At 37.6% G+C, this 27,292-nt stretch overlaps 1 protein-coding gene and 2 long non-coding RNA genes across 4 annotated transcripts in view; 1 reads left to right on the forward strand and 2 right to left on the reverse strand.

Annotated features, from left to right (window-relative positions):
* Positions 1 to 795: 795 nt before the first annotated feature.
* LOC126832394 (uncharacterized) lies at positions 796 to 4,267 on the reverse strand. The gene is made up of 3 exons (XR_007684693.1): positions 4,017 to 4,267; positions 2,224 to 2,376; positions 796 to 1,188 (listed from the first exon to the last, which is right to left on the reverse strand). It is a non-coding gene; the product is annotated as an uncharacterized LOC126832394 (long non-coding RNA).
* Positions 4,268 to 6,320: 2,053 nt separating this feature from the next.
* On the reverse strand, positions 6,321 to 9,107 carry LOC126832393 (uncharacterized). Its single transcript, XR_007684692.2, has 3 exons — positions 8,802 to 9,107; positions 7,659 to 7,811; positions 6,321 to 6,611 (listed from the first exon to the last, which is right to left on the reverse strand). It is a non-coding gene; the product is annotated as an uncharacterized LOC126832393 (long non-coding RNA).
* Positions 9,108 to 11,154: 2,047 nt separating this feature from the next.
* The window catches only part of LOC126832379 (uncharacterized protein KIAA2012 homolog), a 53,924-nt gene continuing 37,786 nt past the window's right edge, over positions 11,155 to 27,292 (forward strand). For both annotated transcript variants that reach the window (XM_050563130.2, XM_050563131.2), the window contains exons 1-6: positions 11,155 to 11,599; positions 14,542 to 14,847; positions 17,012 to 17,171; positions 17,985 to 18,170; positions 19,310 to 19,503; positions 20,618 to 20,707. In XM_050563130.2, coding sequence (XP_050419087.1) covers positions 11,495 to 11,599; positions 14,542 to 14,847; positions 17,012 to 17,171; positions 17,985 to 18,170; positions 19,310 to 19,503; positions 20,618 to 20,707 — 1,041 coding nt within the window. In that variant the 5' untranslated portion in view covers positions 11,155 to 11,494. The remainder of the gene's footprint in view (positions 11,600 to 14,541; positions 14,848 to 17,011; positions 17,172 to 17,984; positions 18,171 to 19,309; positions 19,504 to 20,617; positions 20,708 to 27,292) is intronic.

Consider the following 27,292-nt stretch of genomic DNA (forward strand, 5'->3'; position numbering starts at 1 on the left):
AAAATATATATTGTTACACGCGCGGTGATCTTATAAAATTGTTATGAATCTTAACATATTATAAAACAGTCGTTTATTATTGACAGTACAACGACCTTGTTACAATGTGCCCTCTGCAACCAAAGTTATTCTGTTACTAGCACGGTTACTGGATAACCACGCATTGAGTCCATATCACGCACAGCAGAGCCTTATATGTATGGTTTAATGGTCGAGAGCGAGACATTTAAGTAATCTATTGATAGGCCTACTTCACAAGGCGTTAGCCGAGTGTTGTTTCAATATATTACGTCATGTCTTTAGCTCGAGACCATTAAACAACTTAAAATACAAACACTATTCCGCATGTGCTTTTCAATGAAATACGTCATGCGAGTCCAATATTTCATCTAGTATAGATAATGTACGATTGGCAAGTTGCCCGCACATTATTGGAAATAATGGTATGCCAACATCAAAGGACGGCGTCACATCTGTATTTTAAATAGATATAAGGCTCTGACGCACAGTACAAACACCGTGATATCTCTACACCGTGTAAAGCGCTATTTCTGCTGTAGGTTTTCATTGGCTGTAAGTTACTGATACTATAAATAATCTTTTCCAGTTTACCGTAAAACTTTTTCTAATTCCGCGAATTAACTAAATATTATTTTGCATAATTCAACAACTGTTAGTTTTCATAATAATGAGGTGGTAGGGCCATGTGGATGTATTTGGGAGTACATGCAGCCTATTTAGTAAGTATTGGGCAGTATTGGGTAATTCGTCCTGCCAAGAAAAAATACTACAAAAGCAATTTAAACAGTTTATTTAATAAATAAGCTTTTTATATGATCTGGAACAATTAAACGGCACATATTTCAGTTTCAGAGCTTAAACAATTAAACGGCGTCTATTTCAGTTGCATAGCTTAAACAATTAAACGGCGTCTATTTCAGTTTCATAGCTTAAACAATTAAACGGCGTCTATTTCAGTGTCATAGCTTAAAGTTGGTAAACATTCATCCTTTGTTCGAATGTGAACGAGTGACATTATCGCCGCCAAAAACACCAAAACTGCTGTAATTATCTCAAGGATGAAAGACCAACCAAATATGACGGTTTCTCTCGTAAATTCTTCTCGTTTCTTCTTGTATCTGTTGGTAATAACACCGTACATAACTATAGCAACCAGGGATGAAATAACTGAGAAAAAAAAAATGACGGAGAATTTTAATTGTATCAGTTATAATTTAATGACAGAAATGAATGAAATGGGGTTTAACGTCCTACTGTTCTGTTCCGACTGGACTAATGAAGACGGCCATACAGTGTGCTATGAGGGAAATCTTGCCCGGACAGCGGCGCTATGGCCTACTCTTATATCGAATTCCAACTGCCAAGGGATCTTTTACGTGCACGCCAATGTGTACACGGAACCTCGGTTTTTCGTCACATCCGAACAACTAGACAGCTGTCCTTGTCAGGCCCTCCGTCCTGCACCACTGACAAGGGGAAACCACACCGGGAAATCCCGATGGACTTTCTTGGCCCACACCAGCGTCTCACTCACTTAGCCAAAGTGGCTCCCAAATTAAGGACCGCGTGGTTCTTTTTATTCAGATTCTAGACAGAGGAATCTGAGCACTGGAGCATGGGCTGGATTAGGTAGGCTGTCCTCCGCTGGGCGCGAAAAACATTTTGAATTTCGGCAACCTTAGAGGAGTTTTGGGATGTTAACGCATTGTCACATTGTGCTTTGACCTTTGTGTAACCAGGGCCCTCATAAGCCTATGTGGCGCCGAGGCCAACAGTTTCAGTGCCCCCCCCCCCGCTTGTATACTGTAACTACTTTGTTCAGTACCTACGCACAGTTGACTTTTTATTGTTAAAGATTTTATACTTTTAACAATTTATCTAAATAACTATTTATTAAATCAACTTATATGTAATTTTTTTTATTTCCCCTTCAATCCTCCATTGAATCACAATTCTACCCTCTCTATTTGCTGAAATATGAACTGACAGCTTATGGGGAAGAGAAGGCCGGTGATTTGCTAACTCAGTGACCCAGTCTCTAAGGAGTCCATGAATGTTCCAAGGTGCCCGCTTTAAATATTTCTGGTATGCACTTTGATAATTTGCCGCCCCACCCCAAGAAGTGTCACCCCAGTTACATCCCCCAGGCCCCTCCACCTACACAAGGGTGCTGTTTGATACATATCAATGAATACATCCTACCTGCTAAGAAATTGATGACTGTTGAGAATCGAAGCCAGTTTGTATGAGATAGATTTTCACGGGCCAGAGCTAAAGCTGTAGTCGTTGACACACCACCAACTAATATTAGTAATAAACTAATTAATGCACAACTTTCAACAGCCTTAAAAGCACCTAAAAAAATAATATATTTATTGTTTACTCCCCAAGTCACGGTGCCCAATAAACCATTCCTTATAATGTGACGTCACAGAGTTCACGTCACTGGATTACGCCCATCTCCCCGCTAACCATAGATTGAAAACCATATCCAAATACCTGGAAATAGATCGAGGTGCTTCAGGAGAAATTATTTTGGTAATCTACCTAGCCGTCAATATATCTATCTATCTATCTATCTATCTATTTGTGACTGTCGTTTGTCTGTCTGTCTGTTCGGGGTTGGCGGCTACACTAGGTCTGCCCCGAGTCTGAAATTTGGGGTATAGGGGTAGCTCGGACTGGGGAGTAACATAGGCCAGGTGGCGTTAGTCTACCACTTCCGGTTGCGGAGTTATGACCCCCGAGCGAAGCCGGGTATCCTGCTAGTAATTTGATATTTCACGGCCATTACAAATATCATGCTTTCAGGAGAGACAGAGAGATGGGGTTTAACGTCTACCACTTCCGGTGGGGTAGCTCGGACCGGGGAGTTACATAGGCCAGGTGGCGTTAGTCTACCACTTCCGGTTTCGGAGTTATGACCCCCGAGCGAAGCCGGTCTGTTCGGGGTTGGCGGCTACACTAGGTCTGCCCCGAGTCTGACATTTGGGGTATAGGGGTAGCTCGGACTGGGGAGTAACAGGCCAGGTGGCGTTAGTCTACCACTTCCGGTTTCGGAGTTATGATCCCCGAGCGAAGCCGGTCTGTTCGGGCTTGGCGGCTACACTAGGTCTGCCCCGAGTCTGAAATTTGGGGTATAGGGGTAGCTCGGACCGGGGAGTAACATAGGCCAGGTGGCGTTAGTCTACCACTACCGGTTGCGGAGTTATGACCCCCGAGCGAAGCCGGGTATCCTGCTAGTAATTTGATATTTCACGGCCATTACAAATATCATGCTTTCAGGAGAGACAGAGAGATGGGGTTTAACGTCCACTCGACACAAAGAAGGCCATTTCGAGACTAACCCGGAGGTCGGATGTTCGATCCCTGCATTGGCCGAGAAAGTTCATCCAGATTTTCCGGCGTGGTTCCCCCATTGTCAGTGATGCAGGACGGAGAATCTGGCAAGGACAGCTGTCTAGTCATTCGGATAGGACGAAAAACCGAGGTCCCTTGACAGTTGGAATTCGATAGAAGAGTAGACCGTAGTGCCACTCCGGGCAAAATTTCCATCATAGCACACTGTATGGGTATGCCCGTCTTCATTAGCCCAGATAGGAGCAAAACAGTAGGATGTTAAACCCCATTTTATTTCATTATCTACCTTTATCTATGCAATGTGAAGATGGAAAAGTTTGCCAGAAGATTCTAATTTTTCTCTACTTTTCTTCAAGTTGCAAATGTTAAGGATTCTTTTACGTGAGTGATTTCTCCGCGCCATTGCCAAGTAAAAGAATGTAACATTGTGAATAAAAATAAAGCAAAATGAAGATAGTCATTTCGGGACTAACATGGTTCAAGTTTTATTTCAATAATTCGAATGCGCCGCGTGGGGGTATTTAGCTGTGAGAGGGGGAAATTGACTTAACGACAGACCTTTTGATCTAAAGCGCACGTGTTAGACTATTCGACCACCCAACCCCATAACCCAAAAGGAATAAATATAAACTAACTGTCCATATATTTCTTCGAAATGTCTCTACAAGCAAAGTCCTCCAAAACACGAGTCGAAACAAAACAGGTTTTCCATAGTCCAGAACGAATAACTTCTTGGCCTTGAACAGACACCAAACGCCAATAAGGTGTTGAAAGTCCAATCATATGAATTCCGAAAGCAATAGAACTACACGTTAAACTCAGTAGGATAAAATATGTAACTTTTCCTGGTAGATGCATTCCTATGGCCAGACTTGAAAACTGGTGTGTTTTTGTCGACAGCAAAATGTGTTGAGAACAATTTACATTGTCAATTTGTGAGTAGAAATCATTATGGCGATGAAATGAAATGAGGTTTAACGTCCTACTGTTCTGCCCCGAACTGGGCTAATAAAGAAGAGCATATGCCATACAGTGTGCTATGAGGGAAATTTTGCCCGGACAGCGGCACTACCGCTTCCTCTTATATCGAATTCCAACTGTCAAGGGATCTTGTATTTACGTACACGCCAGAGTGTACACGGGAACTCGGTTTTTCGCTCCATCTGAACGACTAGACGGCTGTCAGCCCCTCATTTGGCGTTTAGTACGACATAGACATTATAACCCAAATATACACCTCGATTCCGGTCCAAAAATCAGGTTTTTCACGATTTTGATAATTATCTCAAGGATTCATTGGGCGTAATTGCCATTTTGAACATGGATGTGTTTTCGTTTTTCACCTGGGTGTGTTGCTGTGTTGCATATGGAATAATGCATCGACTTTTGTGTCCAACGATAGCAGAAGTGATGCACAAGTGACTGTGGCAATGGCGCATGAGTCAACGTCCGATTCATTTCTCGTCTAGCCATAGGGTTTACCTCTGTGACGTCATTATATTTGTCTTACTGGTTTGCTGGGCCTTTGTCTGGGAGGGATTCTGAACGACAGAATTGCAAGCTCCCGCCAATGAATGGATGTCCGATTGTTTTACGGGATTATCTAAGGATGAGAAATCGTGGTAAGAAACAAGTGTAATAGACCATCGCCAACCGGGTTTTGTTTCCGGTAATGTGACGGCCTTAGTAAGTGTCCAAGTTTCATATCAGTTAAGACTTAAATCTTCCTATTGCAGGTCTTTCTTTTGGCTTCAAATGTTACATGAATTAGTATTAATACTCTAGACCAACGGATGACCGATATTTAAAGGCTCAATACCACTCTTGTAACTGAATAATATGTCCCAATCTTTATTCTGGTCAACAAATTGCACTATTTTACAATATTCCAATTAATTGATGATTCAAATTTCATCTTAACACACCTAATTTAAAAAATTGGAAAAATTCAACTAAATGATTTGAAAAGCCTGACGTAAAGCTTTTCAAATGTGACTTGGATTTAAAAATATTTATGAACCCTCTGGACAAGTAAAATAGGATCTAATGGATAATTTACACAACAGATAGGACACTAACACATCTAGTACTTAGAATAAGGCTATTTTTTTATTTTCTGGAGCTGTCAAGCCAGCAAGTGTTATTGTCCCTTTAAATGGATTTAAACATCCCGGACACAAGTACGCACTTCGGTAACACAAGGCAAAGACCAAAAGCCTCGACAAAAAAGATCACAAAAGAGCTTTCGATCTCAGCGTACCTAAATTGATGCAGGGGCGGGGGATTTTGTGTGATGCATTTCTATCAGGACAGTATAAGGATACATAACTTTAACTTTCCAGGGCCCTTATTCACGAAAACTTAAACTAAGTTACAACCGAAATTTTAAGGAATACTGCAACTTCATTGGATATATGCAGATTGATTTTACTGGTCAGCCAATCGAATTGCAGTATTTCTTAAAATTTCGATTGTATCTTAGTTTAATTTTTCGTGAATAAGGGCCCAGGAAGTTGAAGTATATTTGGTGTGTGTTGTTTTATGTTGTGTAGGGAGTGAAAGGGGTAAAACGCAGGGAACACCCCGGTTGGCACACAAGAGGTTTAACATCCTACTGTTCAGCTGCGAGTGGGCTAATGAGGACGGACAATCGCCATACAGTGTGCTATGAGGGAAATTTGATCGTTCAGCGGAACTTGGGCATACTCTTATATCGAATTTCAACTGCCAAGGGTTCTTTTACATTTATATGGGACCTCGGTGTTTCATCCCATCCCATCCATCCTGCATCACTGACAAGGGGGAGCCACGCCAAAAATTCCGATGTACACTATCGATCAAGCCAGGGTTTTGAACACGGTGAACTTAACCACTGTGGCTCTCATGTGTGATATGAGATGGACAAGACCTGTGATTGACAAATAAAGACAACAAACAAATACTATGCAAAGAACTTTATTCATTTAAATGTTCCCTTTATATGTTTAGAAACAAACTTCACACACGAATTACTTGATTATTGCCCACCATTTGTTGGAGTCCATCTTTAACTCGGATATGTATGAGCGCCATTATGGAAGCCAAGAACATAAATATGGCTGTGGCAATTTCTAGCTTTAATGAAAATCCCGTATCAATTGTAGTTGTACTATCTTGGTCTACATATTTGCTATCTCTGAAGTAGTTTGTTTTCACCCAGAATATAACTGCTGATGCCAGTGATGATATAACTATAATAGATAACAAATTGAACAAAATTAAATTATGTTTTAAAGTCGGATCAATTATAATCTGATTAAAACACAGAGCATATTTCGTTTCGTTTGTTTATAGTTCAAAATTTTGTTTTTACTTGTCTTATGTCCGGTCTAAATATTAAGGATTAGGCCTAGTCCTGTTTACATCTCGTGACCTTTGACCAAATCTGCAGGGAAATCTTGCCTGGACAACGCCGCTATGGCCTACTCTTATTTCGAATTCAAACTGTCAAGGGTCCATCTATAAATGGTTCGTTTAAGTCCACGCCAATGTGTACACGGAACCTCGAGTTTTCCTCCCATTCGAACGACTAACACTGTCCCTTGTCAGGCCCTCCGTCCTGCACCAGTGAGTGACGAGGGCAACCGCGCCGAGATTGAACACGGGACCTTCGGGATTATCGAGCTAACGTCTTACTAAGCCATCGCGGCTCCTATCTGTAAATAGGAAAGACCCATGTTTAAAGGATTTAAATCGCTAATATTTGGGACGTAGAAATTGACACAAATAGGTCGCAACCCATATAATAATGTAATACTAATATTAATGTATATATAAAAATGGTTTAGATTCGATCGTTTCCGTGTTTACTCTAATTTCAAATCAGTTATGTTCGGCGAAATACCCAGAAGTCTCAATCGAATGGCAATCTCTGGCGTGTGGTTTAGTCTACACCGATAGCATCTATTGCGCATGCTTTCCAGATGAGAATGTGGCATCAAGTTTGGCATGACCTGTGGAATATGTCTAGCCTCGTTTTTCGAGTCCCTTGTTACAAATGGCACTGAAACTTATTCTGGTACACGATTCGTGTACCCATGGTAAAATGTTTATTTTGTCTTAAATATTGGATATCAGAAGCCCGCCTTTTCCCGGTAAGATCACAACATCAGTGTTGATTTAAATTGACAAATAATTCGCGTTTTCAATGTTGAAGGCTTTGGACGATATTGAGTTGGAGACTTCGCTACTTTAATTTGGGAATTGTTTCCCTTTAAATGAAAACCTATAATGGTCACCTGCGAAGAAATTGACCACAGATGAGAATCGCAGTAAATTGGTGTGATTTAGATTTTCACGCGCCATTGCTAATGCTGCTACTGTAGCCACACCTCCAACCAATATAAACAGCAGGCTCGCCAATACACTTCCTTGAACAGCACGAAGCGTTGCTGAAACACAAAATTAAGACACTGTCATTTACTTAAAGATACATTTCCACGAAAATATTTATAGGGTAGTTATTTCCAATAAAACTATGGCATATTTGGTATATATGGGAAGTAGAGACACCCAATCGATCTAGAAAAAATATTGGAGTTCGTAGAAAACATCCATGAGGCGCGCACAGGAGAAAGTAGGGGGCGTTTGGTTTTGGTGTTCGAATTGCTAGAGATTGTGAAAATAGCAGGATACTTAAATAGTAAGTGCATCGGGGACAACGCCACACACAAACAATTATCCAAGATAGAAATACGGTCAAAACACAATATACTGACACCACAATTAATAACAAACGGATCTATCAGATCAAGTGCTGCAGACTTTGTGATTAAATGGGGGATAATCCAAAAAATTACTTCGGATTCGATATTTATGGTAAACGGACAGCTATTAACGACAAATTGTAGAAGCTCATCAAGTCACGTGAGAAACAAGGATGCTGGCAGTTTTCTTCGGATTCAAATGTTTGGAGAAGGAATTGAAGCAAACTTTTTATAGATAAAGTAATTTTTAGTCCAAGTACATGTATATCATCAAATCCGACAGTTTGTAGGAAGTGGGGAGGCATCTTTAATTTGAAAAGAAATGAAATGGGGTGTATATCGCCCTGAAACCGGACCCTGGTTACTTTACATCTATCAAAAAATTGTCAGAAGCGTCCAAGCCATAAATTGGCGCAGTGACGGGTATCGTGTGAAATGCAGGATATACCGATTTGTTTTTGTCACTGTCCTGCCGAATCCTTGTGAACGTCGTGCACAGTAGACATACTCTCTGTCAGAGAACGTAAAAGCAATAAGTTAGTAGCCTACAACTGCCAATTGCGCGAGTGGCGACCATGATGATCATATGTCCCATGTCTAAACGAAAAGGAAATGGCATTATTGTGATGGAGCAGGCCACTGTTGTTAAACATATTTTATATATTAAATACTTACTACCAGTAAGTTCCTCGGGAACATCTTCACAGTAATATTTAGTCCACTTAGTAGTTCTCTTACAAACTTTCCATAATCCAGTCCAAGCTTGTGTTTCCCCACCCTTTTTTGAAATTAGCCAAAATGGTGTACACACAGCAACCAGGTGCATTATAAAACCAATCGCACTTACTGCCAAACATAGCAGTATGAAAACAGTGACTTTACCAGGTAGATGCAGCATTACGTTAGAGAAAGTTGATCAAGCCTCCGACAATGCTGGAGATTTTTCTCAGGTGAGCTCCGTGTTGTGTAAACTCATTACGTCATAGGGTCATGACCCCGTACACACTGTTTCTTCGATCATCCACAACGCCCTTCTGAACACCTCGTTTAAAGAAACAGAAATTGGGTTTAAATCACTTGTGGTTTCGGGTGAAATTATGTAATGAACAAAGTCGGTTATTGAAAAGATATGGAGCCATCTACGGGCCAACAAACTAACTGAATGAACAAAAAGTGAAGCAAAAACTAAATAAGAAAGCGAAGAAAAAGATAATAAAAAAACATATATTTTAATTATTTAATAAACTAAATTAAATTCATTCATGTTTATTAATTTAATTTATTCTTGTAAATTGTTGATGTAACAATTTTTTGTGTAATATATATTTATTTAAATTTTAATTTAATAAATAAAAAACAATAAATTGATCATTTTATTGGTCCGTGCGAGTATTGAAACAAACACTACTATATAGAGCGGGAGCCCAGGGGGTTAACCTAGCTGAAAAGTGTACCAATTTTCTCCTATATCAATGCATGTATATCTGGTATCATAAAAATGCAAGCCTGTCAGTTTATCGCCTCTTCCATATGTGCTAGGTATTAGTATTCTACGCATCCTGGCTAAAATTTTAATTTTTTAAAACACGGGAACAGTGCCCGTTAATCTAGCCAAGTTGGGGGCGTGGCATTTTTGGGCGTGTCTGTTAGGGGTTACCCACCGCACAAATTGTCTGGCAGTGGTCATTCATGATTCCCGTCGTGGTACTGAACAACTCCAAAGCTGTTTTAGGTGGTACAGATTTCAGCTAATCTAGCCTAGCTGTGGTCAGGAAAATAGATAGGCCCAACTCTTGTCAGGGATACTCCACCACTACAAATGTCTTGCAATTACATACCTCTGTCAGGGGTAGGCCTAACCCACCACTAGAAATGTCTGCCAGAGTGTTTTTGTAATATCTTAAGATGTACGGTACACTGCTGTACGATTTTCATGTGGTACACTTTTGAGCTAATCTAGCCTAGTTGGGGGCATCGCATTTTGGGCGTGGAATACCACACCCACCACCAGAAACCCGACAGACTTACATTCTGATGATACCAGATATACATGCATTGATACCATATAGGAGAAAATTGGTACACTTTTCAGCTAGGTAGACCCACTGGACTCCTGGTCTAATAGTGGGTGGTCTTGGAAACTTGGGATGAGTTGTCTTCTATTGGGCCGAGTGGTCTTGAGATAATTTGGCTTGGGGATGAGTTGTCATACATTAATGTATTAGGTATTGTTGTGATCTATGCTGTACCCGGGCGAAAATAAAACAAAACCACAGATATTCTAATTGATTTATTTTCCGCAAAACGTCGTGGTTTAATTTTTAGATGGAGGTTGACCACTATAATAAACCGAACTTTTTGTTTGAACAGTCATGGATATTTCTATTTTTGTAGACATCAAATTTTTGTATTTCAGTGAAGATTATTGGCTGATCCTTTCCTCCGTATTCAGAGTAATCATTGGAAGTTATGAACTCAAGATAACAAAGTTGGGATTTTCCTTCCGGAAATTACACGTCCACCCCCCGCCGTCAATGTGAATGGTATTAAACCACCCACCATAAACCATATAGCATTATGCAATACAATTTTATGCGAAAAGCCTATTACATCAGTAATAGCAGTAGGCCTATTGGCCGAATAAGTATTATCAGGGAAATGCCCAGTTGCATAAACTGTATTGATCCCTGATAAAACTGTCTTCTATGTGTGATCTACTTTTATTTAACTGAAGTAGATTTCCGATGACAGGTAGGTTCGAGCACATGGCTAGTGTGAATTAGGACAAGCCCACTTTGAGAACGGGGGAACAAAGAATAAATCTTATCTGCTTACAGCAATAGATATAAAAATGTATTGTCACCAACGATAAAAAAAAATATATATATTGCATTAAATTGATATAATAATACGACTTGAAGGGCCATGCTAATCATTTAGAAAACAATTAAGCATAACGTCTAACTCGTTCTCCCCATGTAATAGAACGCGCACCTGCTGTGACGTCATGACACCCAGCAACGATAAACAACATGGCGGATGTGAGCGCTCCAAATGAAAACAAAGTTTGTCAGGAGAAAGTTTTTTGAGTCGTTTTGTTGGTTAACAGATTTATAATAATATTCAATATTATAAAAATATTTTACCGTATTTGAATATTGTTGTCAACTATGTGATTACTTACTGTTCTCTGTTATTATTGTGTTTGTACGAGCGCCATGTAAATGTTTATGTAATGAAGTTTTATTTCGCCTTTCTTGCAAGAAGAATGGCCAGCATAAGTAATAGACTTTTAACTGGTGTAACTAACTGACAAAGTTATTATATAGAGAGAGATCAGAAAGTACCATTAATTCGTAATTGTTAAAATGGTTGGTGGAGGAACTGCATTAAACCTTTCGCTGTTAAGTCGAGGTATTGGAGAAATACAACAGAATGGTCATGAAAGGGTTGAAGTGTTTTTAGAGCCGGAGGTATGATAATATAATAGATATTGATGAAATGTTATTTGACGATATAAAATTCATTTCCGTTACAAATACATATCGTTTCATTCATTTTGTTTAATATAGATGCAGAACCATTAATCATTCAACAGAGTGGTGATTGAATGTAAATAAATATATAGTTTCCCTTGTTTACAATAAATAACATAGGCCTACAGACTAATTATTATATACAAATCAGGAAAACTGCACAACAAAACATTGACAAAACAAATTATATATACAAGAACATAGCCCAACAAGCCATAGGCATAACAAATTTTGAAAGAACATAACCCAACAATTAGACACAGGCAAAACCAATTTGCTCCTTGCATAAATATATAGCAATAAGTGATTCATATTTTTGAAGAAGATATGCAATTATATAACAACAGAAAACCATTGAGGTGGGTTCCTTGTTGGCATATGGTAGAACTAGCATTAATAAAAAGGGAACCAATGTAAAATAACATTAATCTAAACTAGCATGATATCCAGCCTTGCTGAGGCCCAAATTCCCCAATTCTCCAGGGGCGCAAATTTGTACGGGGCCCAAATTCTCCCCATGCCCAAATTTGATACCACATATGTGGGGGTGGAGTGCAGGGACAAAGCATAATTCCCAGGCCCAAATTTGATGCCCTAAAACATTTACGGGGTCATGCTGGTTAATTTGATACCATATAATATGGGGGTGGAGTGTAGCGACGAAGCGTGATGGGCGAACATACATACGTACTGGCCGTAACAGATCGTTTTATTGGCTAATCCCTCACATCATCCAGAATGTGGTTTATACAACAACTCTTCCAGATCCTAGTGTAGTAAAGACAAGTAAAACGAAATTTTGAACTACAAAAAACGAAATGAAATAGAACCTGTGTTTTAATCAGATTGGTATTTTACTGGTAGATATGAAAAAAAATGGTTAAAATTGGCGTAAAATATATTTTTAACATGAAAGGTAAAAGTTTAAATTTAACAAATATAACAAAATAAGTTTTCCAATTATTTCTTTAGCCTGTTTGGACATTTTTGAACATATATTGTTACTGTATTGTAAACTTGTGACTTCTGACTCATTTTGCTATCACTTATAATTTGTTTAGGCCATTTCTGATTTAATTGATATTAAAGGGGCATCATGGGAGATTAGATCAAGAGTTGACAGCTCTCACTATACCAGTTAAAAAATAGATAGCATAAAGAGAATATGTTAAAAATTTCAGTCAAATTGCTTCACTCCGAACCGAGATATTAGCGATTAAATTTTAGGTCTTGCCTTGATCATCATTACTAAAGTCGGTACGATAAAAAACAAAGTCTCTCGATTATCGATTTTGACGTTAAATCATCCATCACAAACTGTATTCAAATCCAGTAAACATCGCAGGCTACAATGACATCAAGAGTTTATTATGGTCTAGATAAGTTATTACATGTCTAATTGATAATTTATATAACATTTTAGAACTAACGAAAGACCTGTATAGGCAGATTTAGCTCTTGCATAATGTATGTTTAAATCATCCATCACAAAATGTATTCAAATCCTGTAAACATTTCATGGAGGGTTGATTATAGTCTGGATAAGATGTCTAATTGATAATTTGTATAACATTTTAGGCCTAAAGAAAGACCTGCAAAAGGCAGATTTAGCTCTTGCATAATGTATGTTTAACTAAAGACACCTTTTAGTTTATGTTTATATGATAAGATTCATGCTATGATTATAGTTGGATATAAGTAGTAGACATCAATAGTTTATAGTAACATTGCATGTTTAGATCTTATTACGTTGGTTAAGAGGTCTCTTAACCTGATGTAAACTAATAAATATTTGATAAGAATGAGTCTAGAGTTGTAATTGTTGTATCTAATGACATATCAGTTAGTATTAATGTAAAGTCTACAGCCATTATAATGTCTGTTAGTACAACCTGTATTACTGGAGCTAAACCTCTTAACTCAACCTCTTAACTCAATGGGGGGTTGGATGGCCGAATGGTTAGCACGCGCACGCTGTATCATACGGTCTGTCATTGAGTCAACTGGCGGGGCTTTGATTCCCCGGTTGTACGTGACAAGGAGTAGGGTCGCCTGTCCAACCTCGTGGGTTTTCTCCGGGTACTCCAGTTTCCTCCCACTGCTAAAGACCCCTACGCGCAAGCGAATTATTGAAATAAAAAAATTAAAAACCATATGTTAGTCCCGAAATGACCTAGTTTGTGTCGAGTGGACGTTAAACCCCATTTCTCTCTCTCTCTCTTAACTCAATATTTTCCATACTACTCTAAATTAAAAACATGAATTAGAATTCAATCTTGGTCAATTTCAATAAATATTGATGTTATCTTGCCCTGAAAATATGGCATCCTAATATTCAATATTTAACACTCGCTAGCCTGGAGGTCGGGTGTTCGATCCATGCATTGGCCGAGAAAGTTCATCCAGTTTTCCGGCGTGGTTCTCCCTTGTCAGTGATGCAGGACGGAGGGCCTGACAAGGAAAGCTGTCTAGTCGTTCGGATGGGACGAAAAACCGAGGTCCTGTGTACTCATTGGCGTGCACGTAAAAGATCCCTTGGCAGTTGGAATTCAATATAAGAGTAGGCCGTAGTGCCGCTGTCCGGGCAAAATTTCCCTCATAGCACACTGTATGGCGTATGCCCGTCTTCATTAGCCCAGGTTAGGAGCAGAACAGTAGGACGTTAAACCCCATTTCATTTCATTTCATTTCAATATTTAAGAACATTTTATAATCAGTACTTTATGTATTCTATATATGAATAGTGTAACAATGCTTGTAGAATAATGATTCATGATAATGTAGCATGAAATCTGTTCTCTTTTGGCGCTTTGAGTATGCATACATGTATGGAATTTTGCGCATTATAAATATACACTATTATTATTATTATTTTACAGGACTATTTTAATTTTGTGAAGGATCCAAAGAGAATTTATCTTCCACCAATTCAAACAAGATGTCCCTTTATACCATCCCCTTCAACAGCATCGGCCAGAGAATCAAAAAAGATAGATTTACCCAAAACCTTTACAACCAGACGTGGAGCATTGTTATTGTTCTCAGAAGATTTGGCGCTTCGAAATCGTGATCGTGCACACAAACATCATGTCACACCGTTATCACAAAGTGTTAATGCAACCAAAGGGCTGAATATTAAAACAGTTGATGATCTAGCCAAGTCAATTTTATCTTATGGAAAAGAGGTAAACTATAAAAATAATAATAATATAGTAGAATCTGTATGAGCAGCCACTCCTATTCAGCGACATCTCCTTGTAAGCGGTCACAATAAATCCCCCCCATAAAAAATCTGTTGTTTCATCTCTTTATTCAATGGTCACTCCTCTAACGCGGCCAGCGGTCACTATTTTACTAATAAATTTAAAAAAACATCGCCCATTCAACGGCCATTGTTGAATGATACCATCTTGTCGTTCTTTGTAACACCCCCGCTAATCCCATGAGTAGTAGTTAATTAACTGGACCCCAACTGATCAGGTAAAAAGAAATGTAAAAATTAAAAACAATCAACCCGGGATTATCTGTTAATTAATCTTTTGTTTTATTAAACAACTAGCCTGATCATTGTTTTCACGCGTAACGACACATTATTTGATACTGATTGAATAAAATAAAAGTACCGAGTTTTGTCACGATCATCTAGTATCTCTTTTCCATTGCCACTTTGTTGTTAAACAGACGTTTTAGCGCCTCCTATAATATTACATACAGAGTTACACCTCCTGTAAATAGTTGATAAAATCAGCGATGGTTTTTTGTTCATGTGCTTTTTTGATAAAATAAAATTAATTCATCAATTTTCTTCACAAAAATGGATAAATATTATCGAATGCATCACAATGGTAGACAGTAGTATCGAAGGTTGTTAAAAAATGACAAGTTTACAGAAGTTATGTCCAAATAGATTTGAGTAAAGAATTTTCATTCTGCGCAAGATTCAGCGACGGTCAAATTTACCGATGCAAGTATTGATGTTCGCTTCCAATGCATCCAAGCGTTATATATTAAATTTATGTCAGCACATAAAGCACCAAGATTTTATTAAGAGGCCACTCCCGTTAAGCGGTCAGTTGTGAAAATTCCCTTGGGTGGCTGCTTAATGGAGAGTCTACTGAGTGTTTGGCAAGTGTGGTATATAGCATGCTGTGTAGATCATATCGTGTGTTATCTTTGGCAGGGCTGAATATTAAAACAGTTGATGATCTAGCCAAGTCAAGTTTATCCTATGAATAAGAGATAAACTGTCAAAATAATAATATTAGGTATATTCTGAAAGAGTATATAGCATGCTGTGTAGATCATACCGTCTGTCATCTCAGACAGTCAGGGGGTTGGATGGCATGCGCTTTACATGATAAGGTGTGTCATTCGGTCAACTGCTTGGTCGATTCTCCTGTCAAACTTTGTAGGTTTTCATGGGGTCCTTCCATTTCCTCCCTCTACTAAAGACGCCCACGCACTAGAAAATTATTGAATTAAATTTTTTAAATTGAATCATATGTTAGTCCTGAAATAACCTTGTTTGTGTCAAGTGCATGTTAGACCCTATCGATGTCCCTCTTTGTCAGTCATGAGTATTTTGCGATGCTTGGATTTCTTTTGGTTCTCTGGTTTGCATTGCTATCCATTATCCTGGTTGTACGTGACAAGGAGTAGGTTCGCCGGTTCAACCATCGTGGGTTTTCTCTGGGTCCTCCGGTTTCCTCCCACTGCTAAAGACCCCGACGCGCAAGAGAATTATTGAAATGAAATTAAACCATATTATTATGTTAGTCACAAAATGACCTAGTTTGTGTGGAGTGGAGGTTAAACCCCATTTCTCTCTCTCTCTCTCTCTTGACATCTATTTCTCTCTCTCTCTCTCTCTCTCTTGACATCCATTAACTTTAGGAAGAATTGACCAGAATCATATTAACAGGAATCTATGAGAATTTCGTAGCTCGAAAAATTTATATTGTAGAGAACTAAAGGTTGAGTTTCCTTTTTAAATAACTGGAGCACATGTATGATTACTGAAATATTGAGACTAATGTTTTGAAACTTAGAGAATCAAGAATGATTCAGGCACCGAGTTCACAATTTGATAAATTAAAACAACAAAAGTTTTATATAGGGATATATTTTAATTAAAATAAGGCGAACAATTTTGAGTAAATTCGTAACTCTAGTCAGAGAATGCTTTGGGTCTGTGTGATTCTTCGCAGTAATCTGATTTTGATTTTCTAGACATCAAATTCTATCTGATTTCATGGATGCATTACCATCACCAGGTAACCTTGAGCTTTGCATTTTGCACATTGTGTTGTGTTTTCAGACAGTCTGTATATTATGTCACTTTTTTTACAGCAAGTGAATGAAAGTAATGATGTATATCTTGGTTTTATTCACAATCGCCGAAAATTTCACAACGAACGCCAGATACGACCTGGATTTTCTGCCAAGCGATATCTATCAACATGGACGAGGATATGGGATGATACTTTACTAGAAAATGTTATCAGTAAAGGTGAGCTAACAATAGATCTCTCAGTCTTTAAAGGGGCATTATGGGAGATTAGATAAAGAGCTGGCAATTCTCACTATGATAGTTAAAAGCTAGATAATGTAAAGGGAATATAATGAAATTTTCAGTCAAATTGCTCCACTCTGAACCAAGATATTAGCGATTGAATTTTAGACCTAGCCTCATTACTAAAGTTTGTATGATAAAAAAAAAACGTAGTTGATGTCCTGACATAATTTTCATCATAGCTTGTGCGTGCCCGTCTTCATTAGCCCAATCTGAGGAAAAGTAGGATGTTAAACCCCATTTCATTTTTTTTTTTCGATGAAGATGGTTTCTCTTTTAGAATGAGATCCCAAGGGGACACAAAAACCCAACATTTAAATCATTTACAGGGCTATGGGGTCTCTCCCTCTTTCAAGTCATAATAGATAAATTCTACACAGCTTTATTGTGATTCTGGCTTAAAAAATACTTCTTAGTCCATTTAATCAACATCCAAGAAAATGAGCCCAAGTGACTAAAGTGTACTTCATTATCTACACTATTTCAAGACATTAGCTAAATCTTTAAAGAATTGGGGTCACGGTGGCTAAGTGGGTAAGATGCTGGCTCGCTTGCCTGGAGGTAGGGTGTTCGATCCCTGCATTGGCCGAGAAAGTTCGTCCAGCGTGGTTCCCCCTTGTCAATGATGCAGAATGGAGGGCCTGACAAGGACAGCTGTCTAGTCGTTCGGATGGTACAAAAAAACGAGGTTCCGTGTACACATTGGCGTGCATGTAAAAGATCCCATCTGAATGATTTTTGGTTTTTCAGGATATATTACAGAGCGGTCATTATTTTATGGGAGTATGGCGGCACCACATTTGCGAAGAAGAATATTTCATGATGATTTGTCCCATTATCCAGCGCCTTATAGATTAATGAGAAATATGTTGATATCACCTGGTAGTCTGTCTGGATATACTTTCTACAGGATGCAAATACAGCAACTAGATCTTCGTAAGTTTTATATCATTTACTCTAGGGTAGGGTGGTGGGGGAGTGGTCTAACTCAAACGCTTTAGATCATAAGGTCTGTCATAGCATTTGGGGGTTGGGTGGGGGAGTGGTCTAATTTAGTGAGGGAGTGGTCTAACTCATGCGCTTTAAATTATTTACTCTAGGGTAGGGTGGTGAGGGAGTGGTCTAACTCAAACGCTTTAGATCATAAGGTCTGTCATAGCATTTGGGGGTTGGGTGGGGGAGTGGTCTAATTCAGTGAGGGAGTGGTCTAACTCATGCGCTTTAAATCATTTACTCTAGGGTAGGGTGGTGGGGGAGTGGTCAAACTCGTGCGCTTTAGATCATTAGGTCTGTCATAGCATGTGGGGGTTGGGTGGGTGGATTGTTTATTTCAGTGAGGGAGTGGTCTAACTCATACATTTTAGATCATAAGGTTTGCCTTAGCATGTGGGGGTTGGGTGGGTGATTGGTTTAATGCAGTGGGGGAGTGGTCTAACTCATGCACTTTACATTGTAAGGTCTGCCATTGAGTCCAACTTAAGTCCCAAGTTGCTACACCTTGAGTCCAAGTTAAGTCCCAAGTCGCTACACCTTGAGTTCCCACCTCTGCCAAAAGTCTGATTCTGGTTAGAGGGGTTGGATGGACGAATGGCGTGGTTTCGATTCCCCGATTGTATGTGACCAGGAGTAGGGTCGCCTGGGTTTTCTCCAGGTCCACCGTTTTTCTCCTACTGCTAAAGACCCCTATAGAATTATTGAAATAAAATTGAACCATGTGTTAGTCCTGAAATGACCTAGTTAAACCCCATATCTCGCTTTCTCTGATTCTTGTTAGATTATTAGAGCTCTAGCTGTTGCCGTTGAAAAGGAAATATGTCTATTCAGTATAGAGATTAATATACACATAAATGGAATTCAAATAAGACTACCGTAAATGGAAATTCTGTTTTCTGGGTCAAAATTTCCCTCATAGCACACTGTATGTATTATATGGGTCATTAACCCTTTTAGTGTAGATTGTACGACATTTAGTTTCAAAATGACCTAATCATATCCTATAATTACACAAACAATGTATTTTATAAATATAAATGAGCTTGAGCAACGGGTTAATAATTGTAATGTTTAAATTTTAGTGGAAGATGAAGATGATTATAGTTCAGAAGACGATTTACAACGAAATACAAAACCGTCCATTACCGTAGTTAAAACCAAAGATGGCGTCCAACGTGAAGTTAGTTATGCTAGTTTAGATAGACAAAGTCAGAAAGAGGTTCTTACTGATCTATTGGTTAAAAGTGCTGTTAATTTTGCTCTTCAAAAACAACATGTAAGTACAAAATTCTGCTTGAAGATGCACGGTTCCTTTAACCAGTTAAATAAATGACATAAACTTAAAGATACATTATGGGAGATTAGTAAACGAGTTGGCAATTCTCACTATAATAGTTAAATACTAGATAATGTAAAGGCAATTTGCTATAAATTTCAGTCAAATTGATCCACTATGAACCAAGATTTTAGCGATTGAATATTGGGGCTAGCCTCAATCATCATTACTAAAGTCGGTAGGATAAAAAACATCGTCTCGATTATCCATTTTTTTATTTAATTATGAATGGAAGTCGAACAGCAAATCAGAACGTAATCCAATAAACATCACAGGCTAGCGATGCCATCGAGAGTTGAAGAAATGTGAATTTGAGCCGCTATCTTGGATCTTTGTGAAGCAACCGACGGAAAGATACATCACATGACATTCAAAATGGCCGACGTATGGCTGGCGAGTTTTCCCAGTGATAAACAAAGGGTAAATTTATCTCTGGGACCCGAGATTGACATAACACGTTTTTAAGTTAAAACTTGTTGGTGATGGATTGACAGATTTGTCACAGATTATGTATGATTTATTTGGAACACCCAAAATGGAACTTTATGGTAAAATACCAACATATCAAAAATTAAATTGTCATCAATCTGTGAAGATGTCCAAAGCCATATCAAGCCTGATTCCATGTTGTCAAGTGGGGGTTGGGTAGCTGTATGGTCTAACGTGTGTGCTTGTGATCATATAATCTGTCATCGAGTCATGTAACATGGTTTAGATTCCGAGCTTGAACTTGACATGTGTAGGGTCGCGTGTGCAACCTTGTGGGTTTTCTCCTGGTTCTCCAGTTTTCTCCCATTGTTAATGACCCCTAGGTGCGATTTTATTCCCCTAATTCGCTTGCTATGGGAGGAAACAGGAGGACTTGGAGAAAACCAATGAGGTTGGTTGCACGGCCTTGTCACATACAAGTGTCGGCTCGAATGTGCAGTACTTGACTCAATCACAGACCTGATGATCTAAAGCTCACATGTTAGATCATTCGTCCACCCAAACCTCCTCTGTTTAAATGTACTGTTGAACATCAAGATGATGCTGTCCGATTATATTTTTATAGGAATTTGTAGAGAATATGAAAAACCCCTCACCAGAGAATATCCAAGAAAATGATCAAATGGAAGCTTTTGATATGAAAGAAGCAGTGGAGGTAAGGTATTTTAAATGTTTTTCTTTATTTAAAGGGGAAGTTAACCTTTAAGTGCCATGTTCGCTTCAGCAGGATTTTTCGGCGTGGTTCCCCCATGTCAGTGGTGCAGGACAGAGGGCCTGACATAGATGTTTGGATGGGACGAAAAACCAAGGTCCCATGTACACATTGCGGGCATGTAAAGGATTTCTTGGCAGTTGGAATTGTAATAAAAAGAAGGCCGTAGCACTGCTGTCCGGGCAAAATTTCCCTCATAGCACACTGTATGGCGTAAGCCTGTCTTTTTTAGCTCAGTTGGAGCAGAACAGGATGACCTTCAGGGTTCAAGGCACACCAATGTGTACAAGGGACCTTGTTTTTGGTCCCATCAGAACGTTTAGATGCTATCAAGAGAAACTATGCTGGAAAATCCTGGGAAACTTTATCGGCCAATAACGAACCCTGGACCTCCTGGTCAGTGAACCACTGCAGCTCCATTTAAAGATCACTGGAAAAGCTTCATAAGTTTTTTAAATAATGCAAGTAATTATGTCAACATATCCTTTCCATAAGTATAACACGGTCCCGAATGTCAATGTTATCTGTCACAGGTAAATTTCAACAGGTAGATTTCCTCCATTCTCCGTGAGTAACTTTCCGCCAATAAACAAGCTGTTACGTCATTTTAGATCTTCTGTTCATATTCTAATCTGTATTTCTATGAGCAGAAGGACTAAAATGACGTCACAGCTTTTTTATTGGTGGAAAGTTACTCACGGAGAACGATTGAAATCGCTAACGTGGAAATATACCTGTGGCAGGTAACATTGACATTCGGGATCATGTTATACTTAAGTAAAGGATATGTTGACATAATTACTTGCATTATTTAAAAAAATTATAAAGCTTTTCCTGTGATCTTTAAGAGAATGACATATGATACTGTTATAGATAATAGACAATTTGTATTAGGTATTCTAGAAAGTAAGTATATTCTGCACCAGACATGACACCTGTATGTGCCAGTACGTGAATTAAATATAGAAAATATCGAGGTGCATCAATTTTTCTTTATTATTCAAAATATAAAAGAAACATAATAATAGCAATACAGTGTTTTATTCTTCAAATAAAGAGTATTCCATATGATTGCACGTGTCATCGATCCCCTGTCCATAATTCTAGAAGACCAATTTTCCTTTTTTTCCAATCCCAGGAAAGCTTTATCAGCACCCCACTGTTTTTTAGACGTCAGTTCATGAAGGCCCGCTGTATGGTTTGCCTGTTTGTGTAATTAAAATCTCGACTTTTCACGCATATCTCAAAAGTAAAAAACTGTACTGTTCTTATTATGCAATAAAAGTATAAAAATACCTGCATGAAGTATAGATTGACTTGTACCAAAAACAGTGCAGATTATTACTTTATTTGACATAGAGAGGCAGTAAACTACAGTAAACTGTAAATGCTCAAAAGTGAAATTGAATCAATCTGGGTTTTTTTTATGGTTGTAAACTCCATATTTAACCATAATTCTGGTATGTTAATGCTTTATGTTAAATGGAGGTTGGGTGGTCAAATGGTTTAACATGGTTTGGTCATTGAGTCAAGTGGCCTGGATGTTATTCCCAGTTTGTGACAAAGAGTACGGTTGCCTGTCCATCCTCGTCGGTCCTCTGGTTGCCTCCCACCGACCCCTATGCACAAGCGAATTAATGAAATAAAATTGTATCATATGTTACTCCCCAAATGACCTAGTTTGTGTCAAAAAGACTTTAAACCCCATTTCTCTCTCTCTATTTATGTTAAATATTGGAATATCCTCTTATTTACTGATAAATAAAGTTCTTAGCTGAAACTATGACCGTCAAAATAAAAGCCCTGCATGTAATATCGATTAAAACTCTGCTGTTCCCGGTAACCTTTTCTGTGTACGAGAAAATTGTTGAGCAAACAACAATGAGCATAATGGCCTGTGATAAATTATATTTACCAACAGTCACTCGGTTTAATCATGTAATAATAAGTGTTATTTAATGTCTGGTCTTCAGTGAAACCTAGTGATATTCAACTGATTGTAGTCACAATACCTTCAATTCTTCTGTCTAGTTGTAGATCCATAAATCAATAATGCTATCGATTTGTATTCAACCACTTGAATAGATTCCATAATCCTCTATTTATTATTGATAAAATGATTACTAATATGGAATTGAGCAATTGTTTTTGTTCAATTATAAATTTTTTACAATTCAAGTTATTTTGAATTATGGTGATATTTTTTTTTTGTGAATTAGGACGTATGATTTAAGTTTTGATGTTTTTCTGGCGTTTTGCTTTTTTTACATTATTATTTCATTAAACATACATTATGCAAGAGCTAAATCTGCCTATTGCAGGTCTTTCTTTAGGCCTGAAATGTTATATAAACTATTAACTAGACATTTATTAACAAAACAAGACCATAATCAACTCTTGATGGCATCAAATACTTAAGATTTTAACTAGATTAGAACGGTTCCCCATTTAAAAAATGAATTTGAAAATTGGAAAGTGAGGCTAAGTCTTGAATATACCAGTGCCCTGGTAACCACAATGCACACATCTTGTCAAAACTACAAATAGTAATGCCTTTAATGAAATTTTCAATATTTTCATTTACATTATCTATTTTTCAGCTATTATAGCAAGAATGGTCAGCGCTTTATCTAAATCTTACATAATGTATCTTTAAGCCATTAAAAGCCCCTATTGATAAACAAGATATAAGATTAATCCAGGTTCTTGAGGCCTCCCCCTTATTTAAACATTAATTTTAGTTACAGTTTAGAGTTTGATTAAAAACTTGTTTACAGTTTCAGAGAGAATTAAATACACGTCCCCCAATAATTGACAAATATTTTCCCAGAAACTAAATTTGACTCACTACGCTGGCACCACCAAGCCTTCCAATGGGCCTGAAAAATGGACAAGAATTCATGTTGTGGTGGACCAGTAGATTCAAGTATGAATTTCTGCCAATCAAGTCCTCTTTTGCCATATTTGGAGATACAGGCTAGAGTACTCAAACATTAGCTGTATTCAAATCCAAACTCAAAACTCATTTGTTTGTTACTTATTATCATGATTAGCTATTATCTTCCATGCACTTAGAGCATGCAATATGCACTATCATAAATGTACATTCTTCTTATTATTTTGATTTGAAGTAAAATTCCCAGTGTTAAAGGGTCTCAGAAATAAAAGTTTGTCTCGTAAGTGTGCAAACCAAATGCCAGAAGATAAAGAATAAGATATTTAATTTCGGAGTGGAAGTGTGAATTACTATTTAATTTAGCTATTGGCCATTATTAGAGACAGTAGTGATATTTTATAATTCTTTTGAGCAAGTAAAGTTTAGTTTAGTGTTATTATGGCAATGTAAAGTTTATCTTCATGAACCCACGTCTTGGATAGGCTGGAATGAGAAGAACAAATTTCCACTTGGTAGCTAAAATCAAACACATCAGATTGACCAAATCTTTGTACCGTAGCTAATATACGACTTTCTCTCAAACACATCAGACCGACTAAATATTCGTAGCATGACTATCACGAAAACAAATTAGACAGACCAAGTCTTCGTAGCTAATATATGACTTCCGCCCAAACACGTCAGATAGACCAAGTCTTTGTAGCCAATATATGACTTCCACCCAAACACATCAGTTAGACCAAGTCTTTGCAGCCAATATATGACTTCCAGCCAAACACATTAGCTATATAATCCTTTAGTGGCATTTAACAATGGGAAACATAACAAAACTAACACAGTTATATTGGACAACAATCACTGGTTTATTATACACAAGCACGATGTTTTGATAAATATCCTCTTATCATTTTCAAGCAGATATTATAACTGTGTCAGTTTTGTTACATCAGATAGAACATGTCTTTATAGTTAATACATGACTGCCACCCAAACACATCAGATAGACCACATCTTCGTAACTAATACATGACTACCACAGACCAAATGTTTGAAGATAAAGTCACAATGTGTCATTTTAGTGCTATAACTACATTAACTAGTATAAGTTTACTTCCAAACTAAAATACCTCAGGGGTTTTCTCGGGGTCCTCCGGTTTTCACCCACTGCTAAAGATCCCTATGCGCAAGCTAATTATTGGAATAAAAATTGAACCATATGTTAGTCCCAAAATGACCTAGTTTGTGTTGAGTGGACGTTAAACACTCTCTCTCTCTCTCTCTCTCTCTCTCTCTCTCTCTGTCTAAACTAAAATATTGTGAACGATGAAGCTCTGATAGGAATATCAATATCACTCCAAAAAAGGTTCAGTTCCAGTCAGTATTATTTTATTAACAGTGTTGTGTGGAATTGAATTTTCATCAATCTGTGCTGTTTGCTTTGTATTAAACCCACCACCATTTTGTTGTCCTCCATGAATCTAAACCAGAATATTATCTAGCATTGGCATTTTGTTTTCTTTATTAAATGTTAGATAATCAATCTGTGTACATAAAAGCATGGATTACGCGCTGAGAAATTTGATATTTTAGCGATAAATGCAAACGACTCATTGTTACTTTAATAATTTATTACATTCACCAAAAACAGATTTTGAACATCTGTGTTATATTGTTTACCTGTGAAAAGGTTGAAAATCAATTTACACCTTGGTGAAGAGTAAATATATTAGATCTTTTTATGATTTCTATTACCTATATATGAAGTAGCAGTATATTATGTTTTTTTATAAGTACTACCTGTAAAGGTATTGAAATACTGTTTCGTTTTACTATTGTCTATTTTCCAATATTGACATTCCTGTGTTCATTATCTGTTCAAGTCTTGTATATAGTACCAGTATATTAAATATTCTTGCTGTCTCACAGTTATTGACAATATTATTTGACATGAGAGATTAAGTTATGTTAGATCAAATGATCGCTATACATTTTTCATGTAGTTTTTCTGTCTGATATATGTTTTATAAGTAATAAAATGAGGTATATTACATACTGTTATGTGCTTGTAGGTTACACTAGGATGTCAATATAGTGTTATTGTCTATAAGGTGGGTTTCAGTAAAAGTGGGGGTTGAGGGGGCTGAATGGTTAATGCGTGCACATTGAATCAGAAGGTCTGTCATTGAGTCAAGTTTTGTGGTTTTGATTCCCTGCTTGTACGTGACAAGTAGTAGGGTCGCCTGTTCAACCTCGTGGGTTTTCTCCGGGTCCTTTGGTTTCCTCCCACTGCTAAAGACCCCTACAAGCAAGCGAATTACAGAGAGAGACAAAGACTCCACACGAACTAGGTCATTTTGGGATAGCATATATTTTTAAAAAATTTTCAATAATTCACTGTGCTTAGGGATCTTTAGATGTGGGAGGAGACCGGACCCGGAAAAAACCCATAAGGTTGGACAGGCGACCCTACTCCTTGTCATGTACAAGCAAGGAATCGAAACCATGTCACTTGACTCAATGATAGACTTTATGGTTTCAGACACGCGTTATACAAAACAAATCTATGGACAAGACACAATACGCAGAAATCACAAACAAACATACATATCAAATTATGTGAATGGATCTGGGGGCTGTGGTGTAGACAGGCCTTGATGTTATCAATATATAGATAGCTCTGATCCCTACATTCTTACTACACTGTGGTGTAGACAGGCCTTGATGTTATCAATATATAGATAGCTCTGATCCCTACATTCTTACTACACTGTGTGTATATTGTACTATTGTCATTTATACCAGTCAATTCAATCACCACATAAACCCAGTTTTAATTTGATTGCTCTTGTTATCCGTAGGCTTAATATTATTGCCTTGGCAGTTGAATTCAGGCAGAAACTTTTGTTTTTCAAAAGATAAACTGTCTTTTGTGCGTGTGTGATTTATGAGTATATGTTTGATATGAAATTGGGAATATGTTTGGTTTTAAGTGAAATTGCTTGCTTGTTTTCGATAAGACGTCATTGAACTGAATATAAATCTATATCAGAATTGACAAATTACTTATTAATTTGTTTCTTGGAATATTTTAAAGAATTATTATTTTCTGTTTATTATAGATTTACGGAAAAGAACCTAGGAGAATTAATATATTTGTAATCTTGTTGTAAAATTGCATTACGTGATTCTTGATTATCAGTGTAGTAGAAATATCTGAAAGTGAAAATTGATATTTGTTGCAGGGACTCGAATTATACAAATGTATTGTAACATCAACACATGGTTTCTGTGCATCAAGTATTGAGTTCTGATTAATCATGTGTTATGTTGAGTTTTGTACAAACAAGCAATTTGTCGATAATTAATACAGTAATATTTATTACTAGTTTTTACATATCGAGAACTGCACCAAGACAGATTTATTGTTTCACCACTTTTCAGAAGTAGATAACACTAATTTGGTTTCCTGCAGTGTGAATTGAAAATGCTTTCAACATTTTGATTTGTGGACTGTTGCGTTGTGTTCTGAACAGAATTTTTTGGATTATGAAATTTGAAAGTTTGAAATGTTCTTAATATTTTGATTTGTGGGTGGACTGTAGCATATTGTTCTGAACCGAATCTTTTGGATT

The sequence above is a fragment of the Patella vulgata genome, chromosome 9 (genome assembly GCF_932274485.2).
Source record: "Patella vulgata chromosome 9, xgPatVulg1.2, whole genome shotgun sequence".
NCBI classification, from domain to species: Eukaryota; Metazoa; Mollusca; class Gastropoda; family Patellidae; genus Patella; species Patella vulgata.